At 38.1% G+C, this 27,649-nt stretch overlaps 3 protein-coding genes across 15 annotated transcripts in view; 1 reads left to right on the top strand and 2 right to left on the bottom strand.

Moving 5' to 3' along the window:
- Nucleotides 1-1,745, bottom strand: part of NLN (neurolysin) — a 37,253-nt gene extending 35,508 nt beyond the window's left edge. Inside the window, exon 1 of one of the 4 annotated variants that reach the window (XM_075138298.1) lies at nucleotides 1,642-1,745. In XM_075138298.1, the coding sequence (XP_074994399.1) occupies nucleotides 1,642-1,649 (8 nt within the window). In that variant the 5' untranslated portion in view covers nucleotides 1,650-1,745. Of the gene's footprint in view, nucleotides 1-1,446 lie in introns of all 4 variants that reach the window. The other 3 variants (XM_075138300.1, XM_075138299.1, XM_075138297.1) reach the window with 3 other exon arrangements.
- Nucleotides 1,692-26,132, top strand: SGTB (small glutamine rich tetratricopeptide repeat co-chaperone beta). The gene is made up of 11 exons (XM_075138319.1): nucleotides 1,692-1,855; nucleotides 3,129-3,255; nucleotides 8,375-8,478; nucleotides 9,256-9,325; nucleotides 13,090-13,189; nucleotides 15,521-15,625; nucleotides 18,486-18,624; nucleotides 18,712-18,774; nucleotides 20,885-20,922; nucleotides 21,146-21,229; nucleotides 22,686-26,132. The coding sequence occupies exons 2-11, from the start codon at nucleotides 3,156-3,158 to the stop codon at nucleotides 22,795-22,797; spliced, it is 915 nt and encodes a 304-aa protein (XP_074994420.1). The 5' UTR covers nucleotides 1,692-1,855; nucleotides 3,129-3,155; the 3' UTR covers nucleotides 22,798-26,132.
- TRAPPC13 (trafficking protein particle complex subunit 13) overlaps nucleotides 20,662-27,649 on the bottom strand; it is a 31,302-nt gene continuing 24,314 nt past the window's right edge. For all 10 annotated transcript variants that reach the window (XM_075138316.1, XM_075138315.1, XM_075138314.1 and 7 more), the window contains one exon: nucleotides 20,662-27,588. In XM_075138316.1, coding sequence (XP_074994417.1) covers nucleotides 27,484-27,588 — 105 coding nt within the window. In that variant the 3' untranslated portion in view covers nucleotides 20,662-27,483. The remainder of the gene's footprint in view (nucleotides 27,589-27,649) is intronic.

Raw genomic sequence — 27,649 nt, forward strand, 5'->3', positions numbered from 1 at the left:
TACAACAAGTGGTGAAAAAAAAAAATTAAATCAATACCCAATATTTTATTATTACTTAAGAAGAAGGTATCTTTAGTTTCCAAATGCAAATTGCAAACAAAGATAGACCTTTTATTTTTTTCTAAAGAAAAAAACTTCCATCCTTCTTTTCCTTTCTTTCCTTTCCTTCTTTTTGTTGGAAAAATCTGTAGGTCAAACAAGGACAGTCAACACAAAATATGGAGAACCGTGAAAATGACTATACAAAAAGAATGTAAACATATATTAGGAAAAGAAAATAGTTGTGTGCTTTATTCGACAACAGTAAATTGGTCAATTAATTTACAACAGCAGGAGCCTTATGAAAAGAAAAGATTCTGGATCTTATTTTCTAACTGCTAGTACCCCTCAAACCTAATTCGATCTGAACAAAGGCTGTGAAATAGGACAAAAACGGTATGCTTTATACAGTAAGCTCACAACTGTCATTTCTCAAAAGTCCACAAGAGGTAACCATCTTCTTCATTTTACACTCAAATTCAGCTCCATTCTCATTACCACAACGTATTTATGTTGTGACCCTCCTACTATTTCCATGTTTCCTATTAAATCTGGTCCTTTGCTTATATTCTTCTGCCCTCTCAATTTCTCCAATGATGCTCATTTGTCTAGTCCCCATCTAGAACCGCCTACAAGCCTTCTTCCACACTGGTTTTCTGGGTCCATTTAGAGCTAGTATTCATTGCAGAGAAAAGAATTAATCCCTTATTTTAAAACCCTTCGATAATATATTTACACCCATCCCATTTGAATCCCCATATAACGTGAAATAGTGACACACCTTTTTATAAAGCTATTAAAACCACATTGCCCCGTCTCGCTTCACATACACCTGGCTGAAGAGCCCCACTGCTACACCTTAGCCCTCACTTTATTGTTTTCCTGCCCATGTCTCCTGCGGTACGTCTGATACTCGGTGCAAAGACCACAAGGCGGAGACCTCTCCTCACCCACCCTGCCCACCTGAAAGTTGTACATAACGAAGGTTATTTCAGGGAAGGCGGACTGCGGGAAACACGCCAGGAGCTGAGGCAATAAACCTCACTGGCAGTAAAGGTTCCTGCCCTATTGTCTACCTGGCCCCTCGGAGCACGCCCCGCACACCTGCAGCTCACCGCCTGCCCTACCCCGCAGGCGAGCGGGCGTTTCTCTCCTCAGAGCCGCCCGGCAGCTCCCCCCTCGGGCCGGCAGCCGGGGGTCAGCCAGGCCCCACGGCCGGCGCCACGCCAGGACGCTCGGCCACAGCCAGGCCCGGCTCCCCAAGGGACGCGGACCTCCCCGTCAGCCGCGGGCAGCTCGGGGCTCTCACCAGTCAGGTGGCCCCCACACCGGAGACGGCCCGCCGCGCCTGGCCGTCAGGCGCCCCCCTCCCGGGCTCCGCAGCGCGACCTTCCCCTCCGCGCCTACCTGCGAGCCGCGCCCGCGCACAGGGCCAGCATGGGGAGGGCGGCGCGAGGGGAGGGGAGGGGAGGAGAGGAGGAGGAGCAGGAGGAAGAAGAGGAGAAGGAGAAGGAGAAGAGGGAGGAAAGGCCGGCTTCACTCCGGCTGCCGCCCCGCCCTGTTGCCGGCCGCGGGCACAGCCCTCAGCCCCGCGCCGCCGACCTGCGCATCCGCTTCCGTCGCCGCCTCCTCACGCCCTTCCCGCCGCTACCGAGCGAGCGCGCGCAACCATCGCACGCGCCTCCCCCCTCCGCTGTCTTCTTCCCGCCGCGGCGGCGCGCGCGCCCGCCCTCGCTCCCCTTGTCTCTCCCACCCGGCAGCGGCGCTGACAGGGACGGGGACGGCGTTAGTCGCTGGGCTCGCCGCGTCTCGCACGGTAAAGGCCATGCCCTGTCTCCGTGGCGAGCACAGCTCTGCGGGGGCGGGGAGGCTGCGCGCCGCCTCCCCGGAGTCCCTCGTCCCCGGAGCTCGGGGGTGGTGGGGCGGATCGGGCCCCGTCCGGGCGTTCGGTGGGCCCGAGGCGGCGGGAGGGGCCGGGCGGCGCGGCCACTGTCCCCGCGGTGCCGAGGGAGGCCCGCGGGCGGTGTGGCGCCCCGCTTGTGCGGAGCGGACCTATCCTCCGGGCCTGAGTGAGCGGCCCCGGGCCTGCCGCGGAACCGCGAGGTGGGCGGGGGGAAGAGGGATCGCGGCCCCCGGCCGTGCCCGTGGCCGTGGGGGCGCGCCCCAGCCAGCGGGAACCCGTGCTGCCCGTCCGGTGGGGTGTGTCGGCGGCCGAGGAGCGGGGCACGGCGGCGGCCGCTTCCTCCGCCCTTCCGTGCGGGGAGCCCGAATGTAGCGGACGCCGCCGCTGCGCACCCCCGGCAGCCGCCCCGCTGGCAAGGAGCCGCCTTTCCCCCGTCCCCACGGCGGCGGTTGCTCGGCGTGGGTTTGGCTGCACATCGGTTTGCTCGGGGGTTGTAGAGAGAAAATAATTTCGCGAGGGTTGGCTCTGGTCTCGCCATTCACTTTTTTAACCTGCTTCCCCCGGCGACTGGGTGAGGTTGTGCCCTTTTAAATCGAAATGGTTTAAGGAAAAATAAGTTGGAAAGTTGGAACTAAAATTTTCCTCAAAGTTATGTAACTCCCAGCTGATGCTGAACGCAAATCAAACTGAGCCAGGAGTGTCACTAATCACAAGTGTGCACTGAGGTCACAGTGTTCCAGTTTTTTGTCCAAAGTGAATATAAACCACTCAGCAGCACAATGTCAGAGAATAGAATGCCTTTTATTAAAAAGAGTCATTATATTTATCAATGTGGCTTTTTAATTGATTTTGACTTCAGCATCCAAGTGCATACATCTTAGAAATAAAATCCAAATTATAAAAAAAAAAAAAGAAAATTAGTTGCTAAATTATTTTAGCCTTGGTGAACTCTCCTGCAGAAGTGAATCCGAGGAAATCTGTGCTCTTTTGTCGGTAGTTAGACTAAATGATTGTAGAAGTTCTCCCTAGTCCAATGTAACCACTTGTTTCAAGGCATCGCTTTATTGGGCTTTCTGGTGAAGGCTAAGTTCTTGTGTATAGTGTGTACTTCTTACCGAGGTCAGTGGGAGGTTGGAATACTCTAGGAATTCTTTTTTCTGAAATAAGAGATCCTGTTGTTTTTAAGACACAGGAGAAACTCATCAATTTCAAAATGTCATCAGTCAAACGCCTGGTTTATGCAGTCATCCATTTCTTGAGAGAGCAGAGTCAGATGGATACTTTCACTCCAGATGAACAAGAAAGCTTGGAAGGTAAGTGATAAAGGTGCTAATATACATATAAATGTATAATACTTACCCATGTGTTAAATTGCTTGATGTATATTATCATAGAAAGTAACTGGACTGACCTAACTGAAACTGCCACCGAATATTATCTGTGAATTAGATCATGATCTTAATGTTTCTAAGATTATTAATTTTAAAACATGTTTCATTTAAAAAATGTGCTAAAGTTACAAAACATGCACTACCTTAATTTTGAGCAACAGATACTTTGAATCACATAAGCAGTGCTATAACGCAGACTATGGTAATGATTGTGTATGTGTCCCACAGATTTTTGCCTGCTGATTCTTTTTCTTTTTACTTTTATGTTTGCTTTCTTACTGCATTTTATGTCTGATAGTAACTGTGCTGGCCATGGAGGAAGTAAAGCAATTACCATATATTGGTTTTGGTATATGGGAAGAACTCCTGTTTCATACTTGCAAGAATTCCATGTAATTTATGAGGGAAGGCTAAGAGATCCTAAGAATACGGAAAATAAAGTACATGCTTTGCATTTCTTTTTCACTTGAATAGTGATGCCAAAGAGCATATGGTGGTGAATATTTTCAGTATGGTATAGTTTCTATTATACATCCAAGTGTATTGTGTGTATTCCTCTGTTGACAGACATTGATTAAGTATTTGTAACTTCATAGTATCTGTCTTTCTCCTTCATACTGCTCTTACTCCTTTTTCCTAATTCCTGGAGACTTCATGGCAGGTGGTATCATAATATGGAGTTAAGTAAGAGAAGAACAAAAAGTCTTAAGTCTGCAATGAGCTTTTCATCGCATCTATTTAAAAGACCTTTGCACTGTTTCAAGCAGTCTTTGGTTGTATCACTCCAACGGAGGAGGAATTTGGATGTGAGAGGGGGAAGTCTAGGACCAGCAGTGCGATAACCAACATCCAGGCAGTTGATCACTGAGGTCCCTGAAATCTGAGGTGTGGAGAGTAGACTTTTCTGAGGTGCAAAGCAAGTCCTGCTTCCCACAGGCATAAACTTAAAAAGATAAACCTGGAGTGTGCTTCCTTCCAATGTCTATTGGTTTTACAGTGTAGTTGTTCACCGATGTAAGCAAGAAAGAGCCATGATATTCGAAGGATACTCCCAAAAGAATAAAAGCCAAAAGATTTGGTTTTACATCAGAATCTGGAGCATTTTGTACATTTGAAAAGTGGTAGTCATCTATGAATTTAACCTGTATCAGGTTACGATGATGCTCAGCTGATGAAAGGAAGCAATGGTTTTGGAAATCATATAACGAGACATGAAGAGTATATTCCTTTTGTTTTTGTAATAAAACTGATAAACATTGGGTTATGTCTGAAAATTTACCCGATAACATGTCTTAGAGCAGCCTTAGCCAATGTCTGTATGAAGAAATCAATTTTAAGATTCTGTTTTCTTAACAAAAAATATTATAAAACCTCAGTTGTGCTTAAATGCTGCTGTAAAATTTACCATTTTAATACGGATATGAAATCCTAATTTTAGAGCTGTACCCTGCCAGAAGCATGGTACCATATGCTCTGTGTTAGAGGATAAGAGGCGGGCATTCTGAATAATTGACTCATTTTAGTTGTGCAAGATATCTTTAGTGCATGTAGAGTAGCAATAGCCTAAGTCCCATCCCCTGAAGTATTTAATGTTAGGTGGAGACATCAGGGATGACAAAATTTGACTCATGTTTTTCATTGGTACCTTATGTACCTACTTGGTGTCTATGAAAAGATAAAACACTGCATGATTAAGTGTCTGTGCCAGGGAGTAATTTAAACGGTTCCCATTCCCCACAAAACAACAAGAAGAGCTAGAACATTACAAATAAAATTAAGACTTTATCAAAATAGAAGTCTAGCATGTATTCAAACTCCATTTATATTGATAACCTGCATTCTGCATGTTTGAATTATAGTGATGTCAATGATAGTGTAAATTTCCTCTGAGAATTTTGTACTTGCATGATGAATAAAAATGCTTTTAAATAAAATAAAAATTCATCATGTACTTGCATGATGAATAAAAAAGTAGAGTAGTCGGAAGGTAGACCGGAGAAATATACTCCCCTACAACCTAAGATCTAGAGCAGCGATAGAGATCTCTGCAGGTTAATGCTCAATCCTATTGTATGAACTACAAACTTCACTTCTTCCAAGTTATATTTTAGGCAGTGTGTTTAAATGGCAGTTATTTCTCTTTCCTGTTTACAGTTTCTGGTTTTTTTTCTTGTCTATAGCACCTGTTTCTGTGGGTGCTATAACTCTCTACAATGTGCACAAGGCTGTGATTTTTTTCTCTTACTTCTAAGGTCAATGTACGGCAATAAATTTCTCTTAAGGCAGTGTTTCCAAAACAGTGGAATGCACCCCTTAAGGAGAGGGATGCATGTAATACTTGAGATGGGGAAGGTTATGTGTAAGATGAAGTAAGAGCACACTGAGTACTAAAGGGGCCTCAGCAGCCCAATTAATATTCATTATTCAGTGATCAACAGCCTGCATGTCTGCTGTGATGCCTTGATGTTGCTTGCAGTTTGTGCTTGGACAGCCAAAAAGCCTGGAGCTATGTGACACTGGGGATGCTGAGCTGGGCTCCAGCATAGCCCACGTGCTCCTGTTGTCAGGTAGTAGGTGTCCACGTGAGCCCCAGCTGTTCAGCAGGGACGTAGGTATCTGTACTGGTTTGCAAGGTGGTCAGTACAAGCTTCAGCAACTGCCTAGGCCTCTGAAAGTGTGTGTGATGATGGGGATAATAGGGAGACCAGATAGCTTTGGCCTTTGAAATCAGACACGGGAGAAATCTTAGATTAATAGCTCACGTGGTGCAGCAAGTCTTTGCCAATTTACTGATGATACCGAGCTTGAGGCAGTTGACACTGCCTTTGATAATGGGATAGTGAGATGCTGGCAGTCTAGTCTCTTGAGATACTTTTCAGACAAAAGCAAGTCTTCACTCCTTTGACTTTACTGGGGTCAGGCTTTTACATCACATTAAAACAGGGTAGCTATTGATCTTGTCACAACTTAATACATCTTCTGATTTGGAAAAGTTTCTGGTTTGGCTGTGTTTATTTTTACACAGGTTTCTGTTGTTGGCTTGCATGTTAACCAGTGGTTATTATTCTAACCTATGGATTCATCCCATAAGAGCTCCTAATTCTGTTATAACTGTGATAGATTATAAGGATTATAAATTCCATTTTTCAGTTAAAGGAGAAATGTGGGAGTTCACTGTAACAACTGATTATTTCATGGAATGCTTACTAGTAATAATACTATACTCAGGATTATTTTGTTTAAGCATAATTTGCACTGCTGCATGTTGCAACAATCTCCTGTATGATAGAGAGTTGGTGTCACAGGTGTCACAGGCTTAATGCCTTGAGAAAGATAAAGGAGGGGGTTGTATTTTAAATTTATGCAAAGCTACAAATGAGGTGAGGCATTCAGGAAAGGGAATGCCTATAGGTGAAAGTGAGTTTGAGGGGAGAATTGCTAAGTATACTTAGCAACTGGCAAGTGGCTTCCTATTAAGTCATATAAGCAAAAATGAGATATGTAATTCTAATGATTTTATGATAGGCCTGGTAATAAGTACTATTAATATATAATTCAGAATTCAGCATAATCAGTGCTTACTTTACAAGAATTAAGTTTTTCTACATAGCAGGAGACAAATGAGTTTAACCCAAATCCTTCAGCTTTCTTACTGGGTAATTTAGAACCCAGCAAATTGACACATTTTTAGCATTTATAAGTTACAGGAGCAAGTTGTATGCATATTTAGCAATGTATTCAATTCCTACATGTTATCAACATTAATTCTGTGTCATACTTGACTTTTTCTGAATAATTTCTATTGTATGTTATCAGAGTTTTTAAAAAAATTACATCTTCCAGGTTTTACTATTCGTTTTACAAGTCTACTTTTTCCCCCTTTCTCCTAGCTGTGATGTAGAAAGTAGTTCCTCAAACTGGCCTTACTGTTGTTAGCTTTCAGTAATTTTACTTTTTTAATTTTGGGTCAGTGTTCAGACTAATTATAATGCAAATAAGAGTTCAAATTATATTTATTATATTAACATTGGACTGAAATTCAATTTGAATTCTAAGATTCAGTTTTTACTGATACTTAATTTGAATTCAGCTACTCCTGATTATCTGTAGTTTGACTTTAAAAAGTCATTTTTCTGTTCAAACTAGGCTTTACAAAGACTATTCTTTGTTACTCTTCAATTTTCAGTCTAAAACATTTAGATTATATACCTTAATAAAAACATTCTACTAGATTCTCAAGATGATAGGGAAAATAACTATATAATTTGAGACACTATAATTAACAGAATACATATATATACAGAATTGTATATAATAATTGCCATTGATCTTCTTTTACCTAAAAATATGTGAGCACCTTTAAAACTTCAGTTAGGTATTTGGCTCTACTTTTTTTTAGAATTGCTTATTGTGAGTGTATTTGCTTTATTGCAGGTTTGGGAGGGCCATTTCATCCTTACACAATAGAACATGTGAAAGGATACTACAGATATATTTTTTATAGGTTAAAGGCTTGTGATTAATGAAGCATTTTATTAATAAACAGAGTCTTCGAAGTAATATATTTTGTTCCAAAAAAAGATAAGAGTAATAAGTATCTTGCATTTATTCTTTACAGTAAAGATGAGCCATTTTCTTCCAAGTGTTATGCCACACAAATATATGGCAGTTGTGGTGTTTTGAGGTGGGGTGTGTGACACATACATAATTGTATTATGAATTGTGGTGCTTTTGTTAAATCCTCATATTTTTATGTTTAAAAAAAAAAAGACATTAAATGATTGAAAGAATTGAAAAAACAGTTTCAAATTGGTTTAACAATAATGGTCGAACTATGTATGGATTCTGTATAGCTTATACTATTTTTCAGCAAGTCAATTCTATGGGAATCAGGTAGCTTCTCTTTATTTTATGATATGTTCCAAAGAGCTGCTTTTACTAGCTGAATAAGGAAGTGAATCACAGCTTTATAAATAAATTAGTGAAATTACACTTCTATTGAGAAACTGGTGACTTATTTTTAAAATTTTTTTCTTCTAAGTTGCAATTCAGTGTCTGGAGACTGTATTTAAGATTAATCTGGAAGATACTCAGCTTGCACCTCCACAGCATTTGATAGAAATGTTCACAAATTCTTTTCACAAGGTAAGAATTTAATTTAGATTCTAGAGTTGCTCTGCCAATATGTGCTAAGATTTCATGTTGTATACACAACCTTGAAGTGCTGTATAGCTCAAAACGATGTGGAAACTTAAGTAAAACATGGAAAAAGTGAAATTTCCATAAAAGCTAGCAGAATGAGAATCGTTTGGGGCAGTGGAAGGAATTAATTTCAGCTAGACAAAGACAATTCCATATAGAAAATTACAAAACAGTGGATATCTCATTCTCACTTGAAGGATTTTATCCTTCAGTTAAGCATTTTGCAGTTCCCAGAGATAAATGTCTGCAAAGTGCTTGAGGTCATTCGTAGTTTGCTGATGCTTCTCACTCCCTTCTGGAAATAATTTAGTTGTTCAGTTTTAAAAAAATCTCCATGAACACTAACCTTAAAATGGGAACTTCAAAAATGTGTGCTAATAACATGTGTTATCTGCGATTCCCAATACAGGAAGCACAGGAATGAACATGATGGCAAATAGGAGAGTCAAAAGTAAGAAAACCAAAACTGTAGGGACATATCAGCTCTCTTCCCATTGACTTCCTTAAAATGTGTGGTGAGGCATAAGGTTTTTTTAGTAGTAGAAAGCAAGCTATCTTTCTCTTCTAAGGATTTTAGTGACATTAAGTTCTTTCATATTTCCTGTGCACTATAGAAGATCTGGTTGCTTGTTGATACAGTGCTGCCCACGATGAAAGACGTTTTTAATAAAATCAGGGCTTATATTTTAATGAAAAAAATCTTGGTTTGTTTACATACAGAATGACATGCTGCCTCTCTCAGATTCTTTACCAGAGGATGTTGAAAAGGCTGACCAACTGAAGGATGAAGGTTTGTAATAAACACAGAAATAAACATCTTATGCTTTTGTTAAGATTTTTGGGTTATCATGGATAGTGATAGTATAGCAGCTGGGCAACACACACCCCGCACAAAAATTCAAGCTTATATTCTCTGGTGATTTTTATGTTGTAAGAGGGCTAAGTGATTTGCTCCATCTGGGGTTTAAGAAAATATAGTCTATTTTCTTCCTTGCTCAGGAGGTTGCTTAAAAACAAAGGGATAACATGTGAAGTCCTGGGCAACATTCCTGAGTAGCAGAAGCTTTGAAGAATGAACAGTTATTGTTCGATATGTTACAGATTTTGCTGATTGTCCATGGAATTGCTATACAAGTTTCTACTTTATATTGAAAAGGTTATGTGATGTCAAGGATTATGTGCTAGCTTAATATTAAAACATTGGTAAAAGCCTGACCCAGCTGAAGCCAACAGAAAAATTCTTGTGAGGGGTTAGTATTTCACATATGTGAAGTAATTTGTGTGCTCTCAAAAAACTGCAGAAAAGCCAGTTGTTTATTTCCCCCTTGATAGACGTTATTGCTGTTATGTGAGGAAAAGCAGCTGTACCATAGAAGTCTTCACTAATGCTACCCAAGAAGGAATCTATTTTAACTCCCTCCAAAAATAAGAGGGAAAAAAAAGGCATGTAGCACTGCTAACTGATATGAATTGTTACCAGGGGGATCGATGCTTTATAAATCACATTTTTTATGACCTGTTGGATTTTCAGATATTTGAGTTTCATAGAAAAAATAAGTAACTTTCTAATTGCAAGGCAGATGTAATCCTCTCAAAAATTTCATTAATTATGTGGAAAAAGTTCTACTATTTTTGAGAATTAGTTCCGTGCCTGTTTTATCTTAATACTGGTCATCTGTAGTCATGAATGCAGTCCATTACTAGCTCTGAAAGTAAGTTTTCTTAATTGTTGAAGTTGCTCATTAGCTCTTTAATTCTAAGGATAAGAGCTCAATCAAGGTTAGGTCACAAGTGAAAATTACTTTGTAAGTTGTAACATACCTGCTGTGCATGCTGGCTTTTCATTTTGCTGTCTGTTACTGCCAGCTCATAGAAAGTGAAGAATACCTGTAGGACTCAGTATGGTTATTGGACTGTAGGGATATTCAGCACTTTCCAGGTGTGGGTGTTACAGCAACGCCTGTTTTAAATCTGTGACTTCGGTCTTGTCATCTGTCAGCCCACAGGGTTTTGTGAAATAGACTGAGGAAATGAAATTAATGTGTGCTATGTGTTAGTCTTTGTGTGGTGTTACTAAAGCAATTCCATGTCTCTACTGAAAAAATTGAAAGGGTCTAAACTTCAACAAAGACCATTTAAAGGGTTATCTATCAGGGGCATTAGCAAGCAGTTTGGAACTGCCTCTAGTTAATTTCCCATAATAAAATTAAAACTTCCTGTCCTGTTTTCTAATGCTCCTCTGTCGTATTAATCCTCCTTGTTTTCACACGTGTATCTATCTATCACCACTATCATGCTTTTCAGTTATGAGTATTTTCTACCCTGAGTTAGGGAGATGAATTAGGTAACTTGGGGAAGTCCATTTGACCCATATCTTCTATAATACTGTACTTCTAATTCTATAACTCTGTCATTTTCTCATTTCTATCAGTATGTCCTTACCAATGGAATAACTTCCCTCAACTTTGTGGCCACCAGCCTGGTCCTCCTCTGCTCTCAAACCAGCCCTAGTACTTGCAGAAGTGGCTAATGAATGGCAAAACAAAATCAGATACCTGAGATTTCTATCTTGGTTGTCATAAAACCAGGAAGTAATATACCCTCCAGACTTGTAAATACTTGAATTTACTTGCCTACCCTTATATATCACTTGACACTTTGGCTTAATGTAAGCTATGTAAGAGCACAGATTATGTGTAGGTTTGTATAGTGTAACAGTGGCTTGATCCTAAAAAGATCTGGGTATTACCACAGTATAAGTTATAACACTAGGTAGTATTTTCATTATAAAGGACACACATTCAAAAGTATAACCATTTGTGGGGTTTTTTTGTCTTAAGAATTTTTGTCTGGTGTTAAAATAAAATATTACAGTTGCTTTTCCTTTTGTCCTGAATTGCTTAATCTCAACAGAAATAGCAGGTCTAGCTATTTTTTTTTCCTTTAGCCAATTTTGAGCTGGAGAGAGAGAGAAAGAAAGGTACCCACTGATACTAGCTCCAACTTAGCCCTGTACCCCTGTCATCTTTAGTTCAGAGCAGTATCAGAAATTCCAACTTTGATAGTCATTGATGGCAGTTTTGTTTTAGAGGAATGTTAACTGCTGCAACCTTGTGGAGTGCAGCTAACTTGCAAGTCTTTTATCTGACAACAGGATTTAGTGTACAGACCTCTACCTTTGATCAAAGGAGAGATGTGTAGATGGTGGGCCTGCAGAAATGAGACAGATACTATTACATTCTGTGTATATTTTGAAGGTATACATGCATTTACAGTTTCAGTTTGCCTTCTCACTGGCAGGGATTGCTGACTATAATTACAGTTTAGTATATCACTATTGGGAAGAGGTGATTTTATACTACTCTGATGATACTTAGTTACTTAAATCTGGTTTTGTTTATTAAGCTCTCCATGTTCACAAATAAATGCAAGTGTAGTTGTTTTCAGTTAGTACCTAGGCACCTAGGACTGCGTGCTCCGCAGTCTTTTGCTTTCTATCAGAGCCAAAATGTTGCAGTGACTGAACTTTTCCAGCCTTTGCTTATGAAGTTATCTACATCTGTAGTAACTAGTTGATCTATCCCTTCTCTTGCTCATTTTGGGAGAGGGTTGAAATATTTTGCCAAAATACAGGGAAGTCAGTGGAAGTCTATAATTTTCCTGACAATTTCTTGACATTGCTGGGAAACCAAGGCTTCTGTAAGACCTAGCAGGCCAAAGATCTGTAGTTGCAGGACCAGGGACAACCTTAAGCTTGGGCACTCTGAACTAGACTTTTTCTCTACTATTCTGTCATCAGGAAAGAAAGAAACTACCGGGAAGCCCTGTGTTGGGGAGAAAAGAATGTGTAAGGTATCTTTTGTTTTGAAAGACCTTAGTTCAGAATTTTCTTTCCACAGAAAAGTTATATTATTCTATTTTTTTCACTGGACTTAAAAAATATGAAATATGAAACTTGGTTGTAGAGTAGAAGTTCTGGACTTTATTGGTGAGAAATGTTACCTCTCAATCATTTTAGATTGCCTGTGCTATACATGCTTTTCATTATCTTAATGAATGAATTATGTGGCATCACAAAAGTGGGGCTTGTGTGCTTAGTTTTGCTTTTGTTTGATTTTCCATGTTATATGGAAAGTTGTTGGGACATGTGAGAAAATGAGACCAAAAAGGAATTAACATATAGCCTATTGGATTATGAGGCTTACAAAGGTAGTTAAGATTGATAAATCTATATTAGAGTGGAACTGCAATTACAATTACACTTCTCAACAAAGTGATCTTTGCTTGACAGCAGAAATTAGCTGGAAAGTGTGAAAGAGCAAGATGAGAAGGGGAAGGTTGATGTGGTGGACTACAATGTACATAATAAACTTTACAGACATAGTAGGTATTTTTATTTGCATTATTCATGCCAGTTCTATTTAAAAGAATGTATCTTAAAAAAGTGCAGTCATAACTACCTTATAATAGATGCTATAATGTGGCTGCTTTATTTCTTTCATACATAGCACTGTATCTTTTAACTACTTAACAGCTTTTTGTAATTTATTTCAGGTAATAATCATATGAAAGAAGAAAATTATGGTGCTGCAGTGGATTGTTATACTAGGGCTATAGAACTGGATCCAAAAAATGCGGTCTATTACTGCAACAGGTAAAACCAAAATAATACATACTTTTCATTCCCAAACTTCATTAACGTTATTTTAAAGATAAATTGTGAAGTAGATCAAACCAACATGAGGCTAGAAAATCGCGTTATTCAGAAATTTATCACGTTAAATTTATGGAAGATCTAAAGCAAAAGTGAGCTCATTCAGCATATCTGTATCAGTTAAAGATGTAACATCTTTAAATTACTTGTAACACTTGAGATCAGGTTTTTGTGAGTTAGGTTGTCTATATTAAATCATAATGTAGTCTGTGATTCCCAATCTGTTGAGAGTAGTAAGAGCCTTTTTTCTGGTGTTCTAGTGACTCAGCTGCCATCGCTATCTCCACTAGTATTGACTTTCCCTGGAAAAAATATCATCAATGTGGGAATACCATTTTGGAGATTTCAAGCATCGTATAAATACTCAGCATTTTTATGCATGACCTGTTGAAAAATAACAAGGCTGTCATTGTGGTTTCATTGTATAATCTATTCTTTGCCATAGTAAAGACATAGTGACATGGGAACCGATAAAGTCTGGAAGTGCATGTTAACCCAGTAGCAGAAGTATGCTCTTTCAGTACACTGCCCAGAAGACCAGTGTAAGAGCAGAGGCAGTATAGTCTATGAGCCCTACTGGAACTAGCCTGACTCTAGAGCCACTCTGCTCTACACTCTTCTGTGCCTCCATTACCAGAAGGATATATGAACTTAAGTGCTGTCAATCTGGCCTTGTGGCACTATACCCAGTGGATTTTTCTATTTTTGGAGCTATGCTTCCATTATTCCAGAGTTTAATTTGTGATAAATACAAGTGAAAGATTCAGTGTTTCGCGGCAAGCATAAAGAGAAAGGAAATGCGCAATTTGCTAGTATTTTACATCTTTAAGTCAGCAGTGAAAATGTAAAGCATCTATTTTCCTTGAGAAAACTGATCACGTAAGTGATTTTACATATAAAATGGAAATATAAGACCACATTCAAAAGCCTCCCAAAATCACTGAAAGTTTCCTCACTAGAATACGCTTAAGCACCAAATCTGTTATTGGCCAGAGTAGAAATACTTCACTTTGTGTGTTACATCATCACATATCACATTTGTGAGGACCAAAATGAATCCTGATGGCAGTAAGGACAGCATTGTATGAAGTTATTTAAAAGAAGACAGGCAGTTGCTTGGAGTTTTGTGGGTGATGCAGTATTTGAATAAATATAGGCCTTATTCTTATCTTTCTTAAGCTAGTTTGGGAGCAATGGAGATGTATTGCCTTCAACAGTATTGCTTTTTACTCACAGGAGTGAGAAAAAGAGAGAGCTGAGATGCCCTTAAAGTTTTAACTGGCCGTATACATTTTTTGTAAACATGGAAAAAACATTTTCTGTTCAAACACATGAGAACATAAGCATTGTCCCCAGCTTTTATCCATACATCTGTGGAGTTGGACAACTGTTAAGCAGCCTAAATATTTAGAATATACAAGTACTCCCATTCAGAGTCAGAAAAAACATACAATTTGGAGATTATCACAGGAGAAAGGATTGAATATAGTGATGATTGTAGCATAAAATAATGAAGAATAAAATGAAAAAAAAAAAAAAGAAGAATGCTTTATGCAATAGAAATATTGTCATTTCCACTATAGTTTTTTAATCAAGGAAGAACAAATTAGAGTGTTTTGAGACCTTTCAAACGGGGAAAGTTTTGATTATTAATCTGTTGCAATGTCCTTTTTAATTTGGGAGTGTCTTTAATCTTATTGTATAAATGTCTGCAATGTTTAGTATTTCTCTGGTATTGAGATGCAATTGTAATTTAGTAATTCACAGATTATTGAGAAATATTATCCTGATTTACCTGCAAGCATGAGTTGCCTGCTAAAAATTGAGCAGGGAAAAATCTCAGCATTCCTTTGAACAGCAGTAAAACTATACTTCTTGCTGGAAAACACCAATTGTATAAAATACTTCTGCTTAAACAATAATTTTCTGTAAACTACTACTTAAGAGTTTCACTTCTTGTAACAGGTGTTATGATGTATTCTGTGCCTAGTCATATGCTGGTTCTAAACCAATTCCTTAGAATTATTTATCCTTTCTGTCCTCAAAGGTGAGTGCATGTTCTCTAAGGCCCTAGTCTAGCAACGCGCTTAAGTACATACTTAATTCAGAAACTGAGGAAAGCTGAGACATTGCCTAAATAGTGAATGAAAAGTCTGTAAGATTAAACTAGTCTAAAGTTAGTCATGGACATGTGAATATCTAAGCTGGGTTTTTTTTCATTTATTGTTTTTTTGACAAAGCTCTCTCCCTTCCCTCCTGTCTTCCTCTTAGGGCTGCTGCTCAAAGCAAGCTCAACAACTACAGTGAAGCCATAAAGGACTGTGAGAGAGCCATAGCAATAGATCCAAAGTACAGCAAAGCATATGGGAGAATGGGGTAAGCTAATACAAATCTGAGTTAACACTGAAGACGCAAGTGTAAATCACCATAGATTTTCTGAAATAAGTGGAGCTAGGTTGTTTTACTTAGCTGACGTTCTTGTTCTGAACGTGTAGCAATTTTCTGAAGATGACCCTCTCAGGCTGTCAGCTCTAAGTTTTATATATGTGGGTGATCTCAGCATTTTCGTATCAGATTTCACCAGTTTGCAATTCTTTTTTCTTTCAGTTTATCAACTTTACAAATTCAGTTTAGAAAGTCATGATGTGTTTTTTCTCCCCACCTAGTTTTTCTCTCCCACCTAGTTATGAGTAATCAAAGTTCTGCAGTTGGAACAGTGAATCTGCTAATGATGCTGTTAGAGAACAGAATCCGAAATGTATTGGGCCTTCACACTAGCAGGAATAGAGGCTTAGTTTTTCTGTTCAATAGCTCTTTGGAAGCAGATATTTTAGCAAGTCTAACCTATGTCCCTTTGGTAGTTTTTCTCAGTCATGTGTGAGAGATGAACAGTATAGTCTCTTTAGGTGGTGGATCTGATTAAGTGCTATCTGAAAAAAGTATCAGGAATGTTCTGAATGGGATACTTACTTCAGTGAAGGGCTATTCTTCCAAGATGTGTAGCTTTGCATTTTCAATAATTGAACATGTGGATGTGGGCTGAATGCTGCATAAGGCTTTTGAGGTTATATCTATACTAGTAAATTAAAAAGTGCTTGGGATTGTTCTTTGGGTCAGCTAGCACAAAATGGCCCAAGTCCTTGTGGTTAAAATCTAGTTTGCAGTGTGCAAACTGCCTATTGCTAAATTGCGTTGGCCTGTGTTAAATTCTGAACCATGCCCCAAAATTGTCTGGAATAATGCTTGTTGGCCTGGGACAAACCCATGCCAGCAGGCATTTATTTAAGATCAAAGATGATGGAATTCTAGTACTTGAAAACTTGCCACAATACAGTTTATTTTACTAATACAAATGTAGCCTGACTGGCTTTTGAGATGATTAAGTCACTTTGAAATTTTATGGACTGTTGAATTGGTTTTGTCCTATTTAACTCTGTTTAGATCGTTTCTACATATAGCATAACCTGAGATCCCCCAATTTCTGTGAGATGGAGGGAAGCTACAGGCTGATTTAATTGGAAATTGGAGGTTATTTTAGAGTTTTGGGTGTAAGACCAGTGTGCCTCTTGATGCACAATGTAAGTGGGATCATTCTTGGGCAATCAAGCTTCTCTTTTTTTGATTGTCTGGTTGTTTTGATAGAGGATATGTTTTATGCTACAAGCCATTGCTTAACTTAGCAGACAGACATAGTAGTACATAGGCTGAATGAGGAAACAGTGCATGTTTAGTAATGACTGAAAAAAACAAGTGCAGAAACCACCTTCTCAACAAGAAGTCCTTAGGAGAAAGCTGTGTTTTCTGACTGCATTATGCAGGCATATCAGTTTTTCTCAGGATTTGACAGAAACTCTTTGTATGTCACAGAAAGATGCAGAGATGGGAGCCATGCTGTCAATTAAAGTGATACTTCCAGCATGACCCTGAGACAGCGCTTGTCTGGGTAGGAATTGTGAGCAAAGAAACTGTCGCTCACTGTTCTGACTTGTACTGTGTTCCAAGAAGCAGAATTTTACAGACTTTCTCTGTAAAAAAACACGATTGCATCACAGAAATACCAGATTGCATTTCTTGTCTGGTCAGAAACTATTTTGGCAAGTCAGTGGGCCAAAAGGGAGAATGTTTTTTATGGGAGTAACTGTGTTAAGAGAGAAAACATTAATATTGCTTGGGTTCCTCCAGAAGTATTACTGTAAACTCCTGGATTTTCATATTGTTATTGAGTTCATCATCACTGAGAGTAATGGCTGTGACTGATGTATCTAACACACTGAGCTCTCTTGCCTGAGATAAAAGACTAAGGTCTGTTAGTGGGCATTAGCACAGGCTTATCAACCCAGTCTGTGTACCTCAGCACATACCAAAGGGGGACTGGGGTATTAAATAGCTGAATGTGGGTTACACAGATCTTTCACAAAATATGGAAAAGATCAGTTTAGTTTTGTGGTCAGTATCAACTGAAAATACAGTAGAAGACAGAAGTGAAACTGCAACCAGATGGACTTCTGGAATAGCTCAAAGAAAGATGATGTTTTAAATGTAGTAGCTAATAGAATTTGAAAACAAATACTGTTTCAAAAGTAGTAGATCTGTCTTGTGCTCTCCTGAGCTGCCGGAGAAGAATCTTTTTCAAAACATTAAGCAGACTTCCCTGATACCAGGGTTTCTTACAGCATCTTACAGATGTTACTACTATCCTGTATAACCCATTTGTCAAGCTGTTGAAGTAAAAGATCTGAAAGGAGCACCTTGCACTGATCCTAAGACAAAAATCTATTATGCTGAAACTTGTGGTTCCAGTATTTGGTTTCTTGAAGCTGCAGAACTCACCTTAAGAGTATCTTTGCCCTACTTACCCGTATACCCTTCTGAATAATCTCTTGGATCAAAAGGACTGGAGGAAATACTTAGAGGAATTCCTGAGCTTATGCAAAAAGTCAAGGATGCTGGATCCAGCTTGTGGTCTCAAATACAGACTAAATCACTTGATGATGCCAAGGAGTTTTTAATGAAACTTGCATATAGGTGGAACAGACAACGCAAGATCAGTTCTTGAGGGAACATCTCTTCTGCAAAAACAAGTGCTTACACTAAGCAGTAGTCGCGAAACTTGCTTTAACTTAGTGCTTAAGCCAAAAGTTAGTTGTGAGATACTGTTTTACTTAGAACAGAAAATATATCATTATCTTTTGATGGTCATTTATGTTCTACCCAGGATTTCTTTATTTCACATTAGGTTGGCTCTGACCTCAGTGAATAAATATGAAGAAGCAGTTACCAGTTACCAAAAAGCATTGGATCTTGATCCAGAGAATGACTCTTATAAGTCAAATTTGAAAATAGCAGAACAGAAACTGAGAGACATGTCCAGTCCTGTAAGTTAGCTCTGTATCTATTTATTTACAATAATTTTAACTGGGATTTTGTAGATAAACTTATCTTCAATTGCAATTTGTTTGTAGACTGGAACTGGACTGAGTTTTGACATGGCAAGCTTGATAAACAATCCTGCCTTCATTAGTATGGTGAGTATATTTCAAGCTTTACATTATATTGTTTTTAAAACTGAAGTTTTAAGAACAACTCTTATTTAGTAACACAAGCAATTTTAATGCTTATTATAATGGCAATGGTTTCATTATACTGAATGTAAGCTTTTCTAAGTCATTTTACACTCAAAACAAGAAGCAAAGCATAAATCTATAATGCCTGTCTTATTTCCAATTGATTCTATCTTACTTATGAACAACAACATGCATAGATTAGCTATGCTGCTTTTATAGATGGCATGATAGTAAAACACTTGTCAACAGCATGGTGAAAATTTCTTTTCTATTCTCCACATAGCAGTTAACAATGAGTATAGAGAAATCACCTCTTAAGTGAATATCAGTTGATTCAGATGCAAGACTAAAGTAACTCTGCTTGGGGAGAACTACCCAAAAGACCTTTCTGTTCTTACTCTTTCAGATTATCCCTGACATCCTTAAGTATGCAAAACTTCATGAGATGTGCAAACAATGAATATAAATAACATATAGTGCATTCCTTTACTTCCAGTACAATGGCAAATTGTGGTTTTGTCCCTCAGTACCTTTTCTCCATGCATGGCTTTCTTAGCTAAATGGTATTAATTAACTTCGAATAATGGAATTTGGAGAAAAAAATGAAAATACTTACGTCCTTTTACAACTCAGTTAAAACTTACTGCCTTTCTGGTAGCTTCATTAGGACAGGACATTTCAACCAGTGCTTCTGTGTGAAAATGCACTGCATGTAAGAGAGATCAATACATCTCTGATACTATGGTCCAAATAACAGAGACGGTAGGCAAGGAAAAAGTGAGCAAGTTCGCGGATGGCATTAGTGATTAAATAGCACTGGAACTCCATGTACCACTTCATTGGCCACATGACTTACTCAGACAGTCTGCGTCTGTTTAGAGTCAAAGATGTACTCTTCAATATGGAGCTAACTATGGGGAAAGGATTTTTTGCATCATCTCCAGAAGATGCCTGGTCAACTGGGTAGATCACAGGGTATTCAGCCAGGAATGAATGAATTATTTTCCTGTGGTGTAGTTTTTTGTTTTGTTTTTAAGGAAAAAAATTGACTCACTGTCTGACCTTGGGAAAGTTACTTCTAGCATCCATCTTGGGCCCCTAACCTAGAACAGGCTTGTTACTGATGGAAGAAAGAAAAAAATCCTACCTATAGAACCCATAGAATTGACCTGAATTTGGCATTTTATATCTAACTGTAGACTAGAGAAAACAGCTGATTTACTTTTGAGATACATATGTGGAGATACATTGATCAATAAAATGAATATTGTATATATCTGGGTTTTGTAATACCTTTAATAAGAGTGTGAATAACGAGATACTGCGTTGTGCCAACTGGTCTTGTATTCATACAGACACTGATTTCTGCAGGAATTTTGTTACTAACTTTAAAGCATCACCTGGCTTATTCTATAGTATCTGTCCATATATACACTTACACTATAGTAAACACAATATAATTTTTGAGGCGTCTTATGAATGAGAAATTTAAATAACTTCATGCTTACTACAAAGTAAGAAGATATGCAATTACCACAGAAGATATATCTTACCACAAAACCATGCTACAAAGTAAGCCCACACTCTGGTTTCCTCTGTGATATTTTGTGGCCATAATCTTAACAGTTTATATCCAGTAGTAATAGTAATTGCAAAACTGATTTATCCAGGCTGGGAATCAACAAAATACAGACCTTTCTCCAAAAAGCCCAATAGAAAACCTTTGTCCTTGCAATTCTTAAGTTGATTTTTTTTTTTCCTTCTGGTTTTCTGGTACTGGCTTTTTATGTTTAATGTCTCCTTGTCACATTTTTCATGTCTGAATCTGTAATCACTTTTTTTTATCTAATCTAACATGTAACAAATTGTCTCCGCTTCATATCCTTGAAATACGTTCCAGTAATGATTCTTTTTGCTGGGGATTATATGTCTCTGTGCACATAAACTTACCTTAATTTTGTAATAAAACATAGAATACAGCATGTGAGTTTTTTGGGTTTTTCCACATTTTATTCAGTGATACCTAAGTAGTAAACGTGTTATAATTTCAGCTATATATTGTGTATTCTAGGCAGCAAGCTTAATGCAGAATCCTCAAGTTCAACAACTGTAAGTATTAAAATGTCTTTAGTGGTTTGAATTAATATGAGAAAGGGTAGATAATACTGTATTCCTGAAAATGTAATTTTATTTCTGCTTACTGTAAATAAAACTACTGCAGTTTCTTCCTCTTGCAGCTTATTTTCTCCCAGCAATTCAAAAAACTACAGTTTATTGCTTACTGTGAAGGTCCCTGCATGCCCCAATGCCAACACTGTGCTAACTGTTCCAGGATGTCAGGGATGATGTCAAACGCCATCGGTGGCCCTGCTGCGGGTGTTGGTGGCCTGTCGGATTTGTCCAGCCTGATCCACGCGTAAGTAAGAATTGCGTAGTTTTAACTGTTACAGCGTTGTTGTGCAACATCTATTTAAAAGGGATAGTGTCAAGCCAATTATACTGTGGCATGTCCCCACTGTATGCCTGATTATTATTAAAACTGAGAACTTCAAGTCTTATTTTCCACTATCTTGTTTGTTTGCTTGGTAGATTTCCATCAATTGGAATGACTAAACTGTGTGCTCAGTTTCACTTTCTGGTTCTCATACACTGTTTACTTTCTAAATGCCACTTACTAAAAATGCTCCTTTAAATCTTTAAGTACTGCTACATGTGCTTTCAAATTGTGATATCCCAGACACTAGCTAGAAAAGCTAAAGATTTACTTAGCACAGGTTGCAACAAATTCTGCTCTGGCTTCCCTCCATTTAGTCTAGGAAGGCTTCAGGAAACTCAGTATAATGAGGAGTAGCTTTTACAAAAACCAGGACCCAGGTCTTTCACAGTATAATAATGATAATCCATCTGGAAGAGTGCACAAAAGCATGCCATTTTCTTATTTGGCAAGACCTCTTAAAGGGCATACAATTTTACTTTATTTCAGCATTCTAACCTGTTTCAAACTATTTTTAAGTTTTGTCCCTTCAGGGGGCAAAAGTAATTTATAATTCACATCACAGACAGGAATGTGCCCCCACAAAATCAAGGGTTGTTTTCACAAAACCTATGAAAACAGGTTCAAACAGCTAGATCTACAAAAATGGTGGCTTTTGTTCAACTTGCACTGTGGTTTAAAGGAGTCTTGATAATTTGCCACTCGGTCAAAATGCAGAAGTTACAGAGAAGCCATGCCAGGCTATTCATGAAGTAGTATGTTTTACTTACTTGCTTTTTCTGGTAAACCAGTGTTATGCTTATCTTTTACATGGAATTAATCTCACGTATTGATTTAACTCTTAAGTTACAACTGTTATGGAGATGGATCTGTCATTACTTCAGTCATACAAGACATAAAGATGTAATTATAGGCTTGCTTTCTACTAATGACATCTTGCTCACAAGTAAAAGTTGGCAGCCGTACGCTGTATTTCTGGAAAACTTAATACAAGGTTGCACTTCAACTTACTTCAACAAGAGTAGTTATCTTAAACAACTAGAATGGATCCTCTCAAAAAGAAAGGAGCAAACCACTGGAGCAGATTTGTTGCTAAATTTTAGTTTTACCAAGTAAGGTAATACTTCTTCCTCCATGTTATCAAGTAGAAGTAATAGTCCTAAAGAATGAAGATCTGATGATAATCCTGTTGGAGAGACTTTAACTAGATAAAGTCATAATACTACAAATATCTTGATTAAGACTATACAGCAAGTTATCTTTAGTCTTAACTTTCATATAATGCACCTTTCAGTTGTATTGGGATATCCTGTTTTCTTACAAATGCTGCTTCTCAGTTTTTTCACTCGCTGATTTTACTTAAAACTGTTCAACACAGGGGGCAGCAGTTTGCACAACAGATACAGCAGCAGAATCCAGAGCTCATAGAGCAACTGAGAAATCATGTCCGGAGCAGATCTTTCAGTGGCAGCACTGAAGAGCATTCCTGACTTAAAGGAGGCATGTGAATCAGAATGGTATATAACCCCAAAATACATACCATAGTTAGTAGCAAAAGCACCATTGTAACTCTTCTGCTTGAATAGAAGACAGAAAATTCTTTGTGTGTGTTTGCAAACAAGAATAAATCTGTTAAACAGATCTATTGCACATAACTTGGAACATATCGTTTATGTATAGTTACTCCTCTGAAAATTAATACACCAAATAGGTGGTTTATTAAAATCCCTAAGTACAAGTAATTTTCAGTATGTGCATTAGATTGATCTCCAGGGCTATTGAGTGGGGAGGAGTTTTGTAGTGGGCTGATCTTGCATAACAGCTTAATTCTAAAATCCTAGTGCAAAAGGCACGTTATTCTTATGGTGAAAATCATTACGGCTGTACTCCCTGTCAAATATCGAAACAATAGGCCCATCTGATGTGCCCTTTTATAATGAGCATAAATCAGTGTTGGATATAGAGTGTACGTAAAACTAATGCTTGAAAAGTCTGTTTCTTTAAGCCTGTGGAGAGGCCATCATTAGTAACATGAAATATTTTTCAACTTCATTGGGCAGGAGAGAGCGAGATGATTGCCTACAAAGGGGTACCACAAATTGTAGAGAAAGAGAAGACACTAATCCTGAGTAGGATAATACACAGAAACCAAAGTGGAACTTGGCTTGGGAAAGGAAAGAGTATTAAGAAGTTTTAGGCTTTTCTACTGCCATGTATGCCCTCAAATCATGATGGTAGCCCTGGAGGTCAGCATTATGGCACTGTTTTCCTAGGCATGGCAAACTGTATTACATTCCGTATGTATGCAGTACTTAACATAAGCTTAAAATTCTTAACTGTAATAAGTTAAAACTGATCCAGTGACTGTACAAATAACTAGTACTGAAAATTTATCAAAAAATAACTGCCTTAAAGAAGGATTCTCTTTCTATTCTTGTGGCTTCTACAATTAAGGATTTTTTTTTAAGTTTAATTACACAGATCTATCTTAAGTGATGGTTATATGGCCAAGTTAAAAGATTTTTCCACTCTATAGTATTTCTGTTCCTACCCTGGCTTTTCTTGCTCAGTTAATCTTACTCTTTCAGAGACCACTGCTTTTCTGTATTTTTATTCTGCTTATTGTTCACACTGCTTTCTGGTAGAAGATACACCTGTTTTTACTCCAGGGAGGTTCTCAACACTCACGCTTTCCTCTGTATATCAAAACTAATTTGAGGAGCCTGCTTTGATTCCCAAGACAAAGTGATCTCTGCTGGCCAGTTATCCTGGAGAACGTATGTGAAGGAGTAACAGGAGACTCCCAAATGGAGAAATACATGGGAACTCCTGGACCTCAGACATTGTATCTGATTCATCTTGTGGTCAAAAAAAGAGTACCTCAAGTAGAAGCACAAGCAAAATTTGGAGCTAAGTCATGTACTTAACTCTAAGAAATGCTAGTTGTACATCTATTGTATGAGTCTTCCCCTACTAAAACAGGGGGGGAAATGCAGCTGGATCCAAGGAGAAATGAAAAGAATTGGAGAAAACACAAAAATAGGAAATCCGTATTACCATCTGTTGAATAAAAAGGTAAAGTTTAACAGAGCAACTTAAACAACTTAAAGACATTTCATACTTTATTCAATAGACCTTGCCTATACACAGAATTAAAATGCTTTTAAAAATTCTCTATATAAGTTGCTGTAGCTGTCTTTTTGAGGCTGTAGGGATACTTAACTTTACAATAAATACATTTCCAAGTAACAGCTTCTGACTTAACATTCTGATGACAGAGAAGAAAATCCATAACAGGATCTTTTTTCAGAGTTAGTTCAGATCCTGAATCTAATTCATTCAAGAAAACTGCTACTTAAGTTCCGTTACATTTAATAGGACAGGATACCATTTACAAGAAAGATGGGTGGAGGCTGTAGGCGGGCTACAACTACTATACAAACATTGCTTGGAGTCGTGTGTTGTGTCAGGAGAAAAGCATTGCTCCTAGCATATCTTCTTTAAACTTCACAGTTCCACTTACTTCTCTGTTTTATATTTTCAACTGTTCACAGTGAGTTTTACTAACTTTGATAAGAGAAACCAATAAATCCAGAGTGGACTGGACAGCACTCCAATCTCTCTCACACTAAATTTATCCTTACTTTGTGACAGCAATCTTCATGCGGTCAGTTACCCTTCTACTTGAAGACAGAAAGAGTGTCAAGAACCTCTTGAGAGTTCCTTAAGAACTACAAAATACGATAGTATTCAAAGACTGGCTGTAGAAATTGTGCTGTCAAGTACAAGCCCTATAGCTTATGGGATTTATGGGAGAACTATCCCCAAGGTTAAATGGAACGAAGCATTGGTTAGGTATCTGAAAACTACTCTTGAAATCATCTTTATAAAGTGGTAACTTTCATTTCACGTACTACAATGTTGTCATGTTTAGCGTTTACTCCAGTATAGATAATATGTAACCAGAGTATTTATTAAAAGGTTGATGGCATTAGCTAATCCTTTAGGACTGCGCTACAACTGGCACAATACTTACTTAACTTGTAAACATTCTTTGTTTCTTGTATATTAACAGAAAGGGCTTTATAGCCTAAATAAAAACCAGTGAAACCAATAACAGGAGCTGTCATTACATGCTTTTCCATTGAAACCAGAAACAGGGGGATCATTTATGCTAAAGTCTATTTTGCCTTGAATAGGCTAGATTGTTTCACAGAGTCATGCAGTATGTCTTAATCACAGGGTGAGGAAGGAATCTTTTCCTGTGTAATAACTGCACTTTATTTTGCACTAGAATTTTTCATCCTGCTAGATCAAGTGGTAAACCACAATCCCTGTAAATACTGCTTTAATTTAAGGTCAGTTGCAGTTTATCATTCAACTGAGCAAATATGCATTTAACACCTAATTGGTTTTGTATCATTACTGTTCCATCAGCATAGAAGCGTGATAATTGTTAGAGAAGAAAATGTTTGCACTCAAATTGTAAACTCCTGTAACCTGCTTGCATGGAAGTATTTTCTTCTAACTATGCCTGATCATAAAGACACCTAATGAAATATTCAGCTTGTTTCAGTTGCACTTTTGGTTTTGTAACAAGTACAAAGTAAAATCACTCATGCATACTGAGAAAGAACGAAGTCTGCAGCTTTGGATTCATACACTGTTTCAGGGCTACAGAAAGTCACGCTGGCAAAATGCAACTTGTCTACCATTTCTGTATCTCTCCTACCTCTTATTACCATATAGTTACACCTCCTTCAACTTATGTCAATTTAATTTGAAAATAGATTATAAATAAAGTTATTTACATTTGTTGTCTGGATGGTTGTGGTTTTACTATTTTAGTTGTGATGTATCTAGAGTAACAGGTAAATTGCGTTCTTCAAAATACCTGTTTATGTTGGTTGCTCTGCATTTTATTAGACATGCAGGATATAGTTTTAATTTTTTTTTTTCCCTGTATGGACTCATTCCCTCAATTTAGTAAGCTGGTCCTAAATTTATCCAATATTTTAAAATTGAATTCTACACTTAAAGATTTTATACACAGGAAAGTCTGAAGTAAAATACCATCAAAACTAACTGAGGTTGCTAAGTGCCAATATGGTAGCTAGTTTAACTAGTGTTAAACGAGGAAAGCCAGTCACCATTTTCTGTATTAAAAGGCTACCTTTGGGTGACCTTAGATATTTCAGCCAAAAATATTTCCATCTTTTGTCAAAACGAAGCTAGGGAAAAGTACATTTCAGTGCTTAACACCAAGTCCTGAATTCCTTCCTGCATATGCTTTGGAGAACTTGATCTAGGGCAGCGATGCAGGGCTTTTCTCTTCATTTTCCTAAAAATCTACTTAAATGCCTCTGGGATGGGAAGAATAATTTGCACCACCTCAGTTTAATAATAAAAATTGCCTGAGTTCTGCTATTTTAGTTTTCAGTTCCCTACTAATTGGGAGGTACCATGCCTGTTCACAGCATGCCCTGTATTGCAGGGACACACAGCTCTGCACGAGACTGTAGTTAATTGGGACAGATTTGCTGTATTACTCCTTTCCAAAGACTGAGCCACAACCAGCACATTCCTTGGCTGATACTCTGCTTCCCAGCTGCTGGTGCCTCAACAGTGCCAGCTGCACTCTCCCATCTCATGCCTTTATCAGGCTCTACTTCTTGTGGCTGTGCATGTACCATGCAAATATACTGCCACGCCAGGTACCCAGAAGTATTTTATTTCTTTTAGGGGTGTGGATTCCAGGAACTTGTCTGTAAAAAGCCAGTTCCTTCACACTGAAGCAGTTTTGTCAGAACCACAATTTAAAAACTGTTTAAATATTTTTAAAAAATCATTTAAAATAAGAGTAAGTACAAAATGCTACTATTTCATATCAATCTCACGCCCCTGTCCCAAGGTGGTGTTAATGCAATATAATTTGCTAGAGCTACAATTTTTTCAAACGCTTTATTTTCAGTAAGTAAAACGCATATGCATGTTTTTAAAAGATTTTAAAACATTCAACAAATGTTCAGAAAAATTAAATAAGCATAGTTACATTTATAGGTATATAGGGATTTGGTTTTGTTTGTACACATTTTAATGTGATTCGGCTGCAAAAACATCAAGAAGTTGGTCCAAAAAAAAAAAAAAAGCCCAGCAGAAATACAGATTTTTTTCCTTTAGCTTTGTTTGACTTCTGAAGAAACTACACAGACTTGTGCAATATCATCATACTCGTATGTTCTCTTCAAAAACGTGTCTGTAAGTCTTAAGCCAGAGACACTCTAGAAAGGGAAAATATTTGTAAGAGTTGTTATTAGAAGGAATCACCAAGCTTATAAAATA

The sequence above is a fragment of the Calonectris borealis genome, chromosome Z (assembly GCF_964195595.1).
Source record: "Calonectris borealis chromosome Z, bCalBor7.hap1.2, whole genome shotgun sequence".
In the NCBI taxonomy this organism is placed as follows: domain Eukaryota; kingdom Metazoa; phylum Chordata; class Aves; order Procellariiformes; family Procellariidae; genus Calonectris; species Calonectris borealis.

Excerpts from the sequence above, each read along its gene's own strand:
- SGTB (XM_075138319.1), top strand. The coding sequence starts at position 3,156 with ATGTCATCAGTCAAACGCCTGGTTTATGCAGTCATCCATTTCTTGAGA. Across the intron at positions 3,256-8,374 it reads TGAACAAGAAAGCTTGGAAG|TTGCAATTCAGTGTCTGGAG; the intron begins GTAAGTGATAAA and ends TTTTCTTCTAAG. Across the intron at positions 8,479-9,255 it reads TCACAAATTCTTTTCACAAG|AATGACATGCTGCCTCTCTC; the intron begins GTAAGAATTTAA and ends GTTTACATACAG.